Source organism: Tamandua tetradactyla, chromosome 2, assembly GCF_023851605.1.
Source record: "Tamandua tetradactyla isolate mTamTet1 chromosome 2, mTamTet1.pri, whole genome shotgun sequence".
Lineage (NCBI taxonomy): Eukaryota > Metazoa > Chordata > Mammalia > Pilosa > Myrmecophagidae > Tamandua > Tamandua tetradactyla.
Window position 1 is genome coordinate 44,075,441 of NC_135328.1, and position 8,070 is coordinate 44,083,510.

General features: G+C 50.2%; 1 protein-coding gene across 1 annotated transcript; it reads right to left on the minus strand.

Moving 5' to 3' along the window:
* Positions 1 to 1,740: 1,740 nt before the first annotated feature.
* LOC143656102 (alpha-1-acid glycoprotein-like) lies at positions 1,741 to 7,390 on the minus strand. The gene is given in 5 exon segments (XM_077127881.1): positions 1,741 to 1,841; positions 1,980 to 2,087; positions 2,800 to 2,867; positions 3,105 to 3,243; positions 7,351 to 7,390. Coding segments are annotated over 5 exon segments (456 nt in total).
* Between the last annotated feature and the right edge of the window lie 680 nt (positions 7,391 to 8,070).

The following is an 8,070-nucleotide window of genomic DNA, read 5'->3' on the forward strand; positions in this document are numbered from 1 at the left end:
ATCTGCTGGGTTCCTTAAATTCAGTTTAGGGATTAAAAAACATGTTGAAACATGCTAGAGACCTCATATATGTTCGATGAATGAATGAATGAGACCTGAGCTGCCACTTCCCAGTTATGTGAGTAGATTTGGGGCCCCTTGCTGGCCTGCAGTGGTCTGCCTATACCCAGGAAGGGGCATCCTAAATGGAATCTGAAACCTCCTTTATAACTGGGAAAAGAGGTTTCCCAAGGTCATTAGCTGAGTGAGGGGTGAGGCACAGCTTCTGCATGGGGGAGAGTAAAATGCTACACATGGACCACACCCGCCTCTCTGCCCACCCGTTAGCAAAGCAGACACCATGAATGCATTTCCCAATAGTCCTGGCAATCACCTCCTAACGATCCCAATTTTCAAAGGAGAAAACTCAAGCTAGAAGCTGCAGTGATCTTCTCCATACATGAGCTCGTGGGCAGTGGAGCCATCACAGTGCCATGGTGGGAGAGCAGAGCTCACCTGTACAAGGGTAGGCCCAGCACCTGTCAGATGAAGGTGGAGACTCTCACTCTTGACTGCCTCCCACTGGAACCCCATAAGTTCTGGAATGGGTTGGGCTGCTGTTGATGGTAGGTTCCCAGGAAGATGATGATGTAAGACAAGTGCTGTCCTGGAAGGCAGGCCCTGGTGCTCCATCAGCCCCTCTCGCCTGTCCACCTAGTCACGCTGAGTGTTGCAGGTCTCAGTCTTGCTCAGGGCCAACTTCCAACTCTGGCTGGGCAACCTTGGGGAAATCACTTTCCCTTTCTGAGCCTCAGCTTATTCACTTCCAAAATGGGAGCTCAGACCCTTCACAACTCATTTCTGAGTACTTCTGACATGCCAGGCCCTGAGGCAGTACCTCGTGGGTTCCTCACAGCTGCACCCATTTTACAGAAGATGAAAGAGGCTCAGTATGGGCCCATCACCTATCTGAGGTCAGCTGGCCAAAAACTGAGGGAGGTTTGTTGTCTAGACAGTCTTCCCCAGGAGCCTGTGCTCTGAAGTCCTTTTCCAGGTTTCTTCAAGCTGGGAGGCAGCTTGCACCATTGGTAGGTACATGAGAAGAACTCGGGTGACAAATGGATGGGAGATGTTTTTATACTAATAGTTTTCAAATTATTTCCTGTGTATAGAAAAGTATAATCAGTTCACAGACCATGTGATTTCACAGATAATATTGCAAAGGACGTGATGAAGTGAGGCCTTGCATTTCAATGGGTTTAAGAAAAATATTAAGGGGACACTTATGTAGGTAATTCTTGGTTATACAAAAATCAGGACATGGTCCTGGACTTACTGCAGTTTGGGTGGCACTAAAAACCACAATTCCGATTCCCCACTGCACAAGTAATAAAAATGAGCAATGAGAGCAAAGACCTGGGGGAGCCGGAAATGGCAAAGGCACTGCCTGGGGTGCACCTTCTCACTGGGACCCACCACCACAACGCTCCTGAACTGTTACCCTCCAGTTATCCTTGAAGTCCTCCCCACCTGCTCTGCACATCCTCCCTGATTTCACAGTGTCTTTTTCCCTCCTGTGCTCCCACCCAGCACCCACAGGCCTGTGGGAACCTTAGCTGTCCCTGCTTCAAAGCAGGACGCCCTGCTCTGCTGTGCAGCCTGGCCTGGCGGCCTTCCCTCTCTTGGCCTCCAGGGTTGCCCACGGCTAGACCACACCCGGGCTGGCACTGGGCACTGCCCGGGCCCTCTGGCATTCACCTTCTATCCCTCTGTGTACAGGATATCCTCATCCTGCAGGCTCACACAGGTGAGGGCTTTGTGGAACTCCCTCTGTTGTTCCTTGGTCACCTCCTGCTTCCTGGCTGCAGGGGTGGGAGGGCCTGGGTGAGGAAGCTGGGAGAGCCAGGCATGGGGCCAGGCAAGGGTGGAGTTCCGGGGAACTGTCCCAGGAGTAGGGGAGCCTGGGTGAGTCTGGAGTCAGGGGCTGTTCATGTGCCTACTGTAGAATGCTAGTCCCTGGTTCTGCTCATCTTCAGGAAAGAACAACAATACTAAGGTCTCGGGTTCCTTGGTGAGCCACAGGTTGGCAAAGTGTTCTCTGTCCTTCACTGGAGGGGAAAAGAGTCTCTGGGTGAGACCAAGAGGATGGCAGTGTCCCCTCTTTCATGATGACCCCTAGGTGTGCCGAGGACCACTCAGACAAGCAGTAGAGTCCTGGGTTCCCTCTTCCCATTTTACAGATGAGGAGAATGAGGTCCAGAGAGGAGCCCCAGGGCAGGAAAGTGGGGCCAGTTCAGTGCCATTGGCCTTCGTGTGCCCCTACTATGTGCTGTCTCCCTGGTGATGACTGGGACATGCATGAAGCCACCATCTGCCCAACAGTGGGCTGCCGCACTTCACCTCCAGAGGATCTCACAGTGTGGCTAAGACAGAGGCAGGTCTGGAGCCAGCCTTGGGTCTGAGTCCCAGTTCTAATTATAAGGTGTGTGCCCTCAGGGATAGGCCTTGACTTCTCTGTGCCTCTGATTACTCACATGTAAATTGGGTAGGATTTTCATCATGTCCTCTCAGGGCTACTAAATCACATAATTCATATAAAGCATTTTGAACAGTGCTTGGCACATATGAGGGGCTCGAACATGGTGGTGAAAATTCCTTTGATTCCTGCGTGTTTTGGCACGAGGGCCACAGAGACATAAGCCACAAGCCTTTCCTGCGTTCTCTTCGCCGCCAGCCCTCCTCCTCCTCTGGGCTTTGCTGTCCTACCCCAGGGCCCCCTTTCTGCACACAGACCCCCAGGTGCTGGCCCAGGCTCCCCACTGCGGGATGAGGTCCCTTTCTGCCACTGGATGCGCCCAGAGCCGACATTGTTGATGCACTCGGGCCTGCTAATGTCAGACACAAAGTGAGATCACAGGGTGAGGCAGTCATGGAGAGAGGGGCAGGCAGTCAGGACAGTTAACAAGGACAAAACTCAGGCAGATTCCAGTCAGCCCTCCCACTCCAAAGATGGGGACACAGACTGAGGCCAGGGGATGCGAAAGTGCTCCCATCTTCCCGCTCTAGGAGGAGAAGCCAGGGCTGGCCCTTGGGGTGGGGTGGAGGGCTGGCACATGGGGTCTCACATGGTCAGGTGCTCCCTGAACTATAGGGAGTCCTCTTAACTGTTGGGGACAAGGTACAAGAAGGCTGCCTCGACCACTTCAGTCATCTTGTACTCAGGGCTGCATAAGAGGGCAGCGATGACAACCACTTTGCAGAGAGCTGGGGAGAAGGCAGGAGTTGATGACGGGGAGCTGGGGCAGAATCTTTCATGGGCTCAGGCAGATCCTCCCCCAACTTTGCAAACAGGGAAACAGAGGTCCCAGGTGGGGAGTTTGACATGCAGGAGCTCACCCCATGACCCGTCATCTCTAGGGGCGCCCCCTCCACGCCCAGCACAGAACTGCCCCTGCTGTGGCACCTCAGAATGGGGTTTCTGACTTTGGGGACAGGAAAATGGTTCCCAAAGCTCCTGGATTTCACCCCAGGGTCCGGGCAAGGAAAGGACAGAGCCAGCAGCCAGCAGGGGAAAGCACAGCCCCGAGAGGCTGGGCCCAGGGCTCCCCCGCTGCAGGATAGCATCAGTGATGGGCATGGCCTTTGTGTGGTCACAGGCTGGGCCCCGGGCACTCAGCAGAGAAAGGAGGCTCAGGGCTGGGAGGGCCCAGGGAAGTGCCATGCTGGGACAGGAGTGCCCTGGGTGGCTGGACGGGGTGGCAGAGGGTGCAGTGTCCTTTAAGAAGCTGTGGTTTGGGCATGTGGGGCCCAGCCAGGGCCCCCTGGGCTGTGATAATCCGGGGAGTGCTTGGGAAAGGCCTGGCACAAACACTCCCTTCTTTCCCCAAAGGCAGCTCTGGGTAAAATCTCCAAGTCCAGGTCTAATCTGGGTCCCCTTTAGCTGAGAGCACTGAGGGCTCCAGCTTATTCTAGGAATGGATGGACGTGGGGCTGGAGTAAGATGAAATACTTTCGAGTCCACAGATAAAGTCAGTGCCGTGTCCCATTGGCATCCCATGGGTTGCACCCAGTTAGGTGGTGCCAGCAGTAAAGCAGGTGCTGATGATATTGAGTTTCCTGGTGGCCAGTGTGGGGGTTTCATGGCTTGGGAATAAAACATGATTCAATTCCAGTTGAGAGTGGTGCCCGCCATGAAGGCAGGAACATTTCCAAAAGAAGGGGGCAGCTAAATTGACTGTCGTACATCCAGGAAATAGATTACTAGAACCAATTCCCAGCATCTAAAGGAAAACAGTAAGTCTACGCTGCTCCCCAGCACGTGCTAATCTACCAGAGAGGCTGCTGTCTTTTCTTCAACCCAAGAAAGCTTAGAACAGTGACCAGCACAGAGCAAATACAGTAAATATTGTGAAATGAGTCCTGTCCATTTACAGTCACACCTGATGCAAGCAAATGTTTCCCCACATGAATAAATACTCACTTGAAGAGTATTATTATGATGCACAATTTGTTTTTAGTCACTTCCCATATTTTGCATCATAGTTCGTGTTTCAGAACAGCCTGTAGTTATAATTTTCATGAATGCATAACTTTCATTGACTTCATCCTGTCCTCTCTGTGTCTACAGCATTTTCTTTTTGATTTTTTCCCTGATGCTAAGTGTCAGACAATTGCTCCCTAAAAATACCATAGTATCCAAGAAAAAGAAAAGCAGATGTCAACTAGAACCCTGTACGTGAGTGTTCACAGCAGCATTATTCACAATGTCAGAGACTAGAAACATCAAAAGTGATCATCCACAGGTAAATGGAGAAAAAAAGGTGCATTTTCATGTAATGGGCTATTACTTAGCAATAAAAAGGAATGAACTGCTAACATGAATCTGAAAAATGTTGTGCTGAGCAAAACTAAAGGAGACTTAGCAGGGCACATATTAGGTGGTTCCATTGATAGAAGGTTCTAGAATGGGCAGAACTCACCTCTAGCGATAGGAATGAGACCGGGATTAGCTGGGAGAGGGAGGGCAATTTGACAGACAAAGGGCACAAGAGAAGTTCCTAAGGGGATGGCAGTACTTTATGTTGTCCTTGGGGTATTGATTCCAAATGTCTCTCCCTTTGTCAAAACTTATTAAAATGCAAACCTAAAATATGTGCATTTTATTGGATGCAAATTATATCTAGAGAAAGCTGAATTTTCAAAAACCCTCCCACAAAGAAAAACTAAAAACATGGCAAATCAAAAAACACGAATGGCTTTAAATGGTATACCAATTCAGCAAAGCACCAGTGAGTCTCTTTCTCCATATCCTTCATAAAATTGGAATTCACTGTTTCCTTTCTGTATATTTTGCCAGCTCAGTCAGGATTTTAAATAGCATGGCTGGCGTTTGATTCTTGAAAAAGTGAATCTTATCAGGGGAGGGAAGCATGCAGTGAGGGTGAGGTGTAGCAAAGAAGGGAAGGGATGCATGGCTGGGGCAGGTGATGGAAACGGAATGCCCAGAGCTGATACTGGAGAGGCTGGCAGGAGTCCAAGCCTGCAGGGCACGGACCAGGCTGAGGGGTTTGGGCTGAACTCTGGGGACAGTGGGAGCAATTCAAAACTACTGATATGGTTGAGGGTGATGTGGTCGTATTTTCTCTTTAGAGAGATCACTCTGCCTGTCTGCAGTGGGGAGCATGAGGAGGGCAGAGGTGGGAGAACAGCTTGGAAGGGCCAGTGGAGGCTGGCAGAGTGGTCCAGGTGTGAGATGATGGGGGACAGAATCCAGACACTGCTTATGACAAGGAGAGGCTATGCATGGCGCAAGGATAACAGAACCCTGAGCTTTAGAGGGTCCCACATACCACACACACACACACACACATGCACAATATATTAAATAACAGGGAAGCACCTCTGCCACTTGGGACTCGTGCCTGGTCCTGGTACAGAATGGCCCATGGCCCCAATCACCCATTTTCATGACCAACGCTGTCCAAGTTCTGATGATTTAGAGGTGATGCTGCTGCTGTCCTAGGACACAGACCCTGATTCGGAGTTTAAATAACACTGAGTGGAGTGGACGAACAGAAAAGACAGACCAAGTGGGGTAGGTGGTGGTGCAGAGTTCAGCTGCCTCTCCCACCTGCTGGCTGCGTGAACTGGCGTAAGTTCCTTCGCTGCCCCTTGCCTCAATTCTCCACCTCTAAAATGGGGCTAATGATTATACTCACTTATCCTGGTATGAGGACTGAGCCAGTTTACATTTATAAAATGCACATTAAATAAAATAAATTTCCACCAAGAATCTGCTCATTATCATAACCCTCACTATCTAAGGGCAAGCTTTGGTGGGAAGCAAAGTAAGAAAGAATCTTGTATTAAAGAAATACGTCTGTGATTGTAGATTATGTCCTACTTCTAAAGAAATCAAAATGCAAAATTATGTTTCCTGGCCTCTAGAAAATAGAATTTTCTATTTCCCCCATTTTAAAAATGAGGTTTAAAACAATATCTCAGAGAGGTGTGGTGCCAGGCAAAGGGTCACGCAGTATGTAAGCTTTAGGTGATTGCAAATGCATGCATTTGGACCCCTTATTTCTGGAGAATGCCAATTAAACTATTTCTTCACCATGGCCAGGGTTTAGCCTTGGTAGCACATGCGGATCTCCTTCCTGATGGGCAACCATGAAGAAAGAGTAAACCATCTGCATAGGAGCTCTGTGTCTGGGCTGAGGAAACATCCCTTCCAAACAGAAGGCTTGCTCAACTTCAAATCCTGTTGTGTCATCTTGGGCAACTTATGTACCTCTTAGGGCCTCAGTTCCATCATCTGAAAAACCAGGGAAATAATGAGTGTCACACAATGTTGTGCGTGAGATGAAAATGCATCACACAGCGTGGACCTGTTTCACGGTGGGGGCACAGGACATTGATGTTTTTGGGGGGTTGAAATTGTCAAGCATATGGAACTGTCAATTTTAGGTCGAAAAGCACTTGAAGCTCATCAATTTCATATAGTTTGCCCTACTACTATGGACCCTGTTGTGGTTGGCACAAGGACAGGGCACACCAGCCCCATTTTGCAGTGAGCAGCTGACCCTCAGGGAGAAGTCACGCCCTGCCCAAGGTCATGTTCTGCTCAGGAGGCTGGGACTGGAACCCACCTGCCAGCCTGGCCCTTTCTCCCAGCCCCTCCTTCACTTTCCCAGCACTGGCTGCAGGTCATGCTGGGGATTTATTTGACTGTTCCTCTGTGCTTGTTTGTTCCTCTGTGAAATTATTGTGGCAAAGATTCAGTGAACTACAGGGAGAGTCCACAGTACTTTGATGGCGGCCGGAAAATCACAGAGCTTCTGATGCTCCTGGAAATTGGGCTGAGGTTGCCTTGACGTTTCTCCAGCAGCTGGTCAGCGGGATTGAGCATGCGCGGAGGCTCAGCTGAGCGTGGCCCTGTGGGAAGCTCACTGCACCTGTGCCGCCACCAGCTGGCTGTGCGATGTGCAGCCGCACCAGAGACTTCCTAACCAGGGTGGGGATTCTTCCTGCATCTGCCATGGGGGGGACACGTTGGGTAACTTTCAACCAGGCTGGTCATCAAATAACAGAAAGTGGGGGTGAGCAGGAACCCAGAAATTACACCAGATAGTCCCGAGAGGAGGCTGCTGCTTTTGGATTCAGAAAGCCTGGTCATTCCTCCAGGTGATGTTTATCAGCGTCTTGTGTGAGCCAATCAGCACAGGTTAGAGACGCGGCTCCAAGACAGGTGTGTGTGTGAGTCCCAGCGCTGCTGCTTCCCAGCTCTCTGACCCTGGGCTGAGGAGCTAACGGAGAACTTAACATAGCCACGCAGCACACAAGGTGTTTGACCTAACTTTCCCATTTGATCTCCACAGCCACCCTGGGAGCATTGAAATAAGGCCATTTAGGTGGGGAAATGGAAGGCTATAAAGTTGGTTAGCTTATGCAAGGTCACCCTGCTAGCACAGTGGTTTAGCCAACTGCACATTTTACATTCCCATCAGGCATGTATGAGGACGCTGACTTCTGCACATCCTCGTCAACGCTAGTTATTCTCTGTCTTTTTCACTTTAGTCAGCCATATGG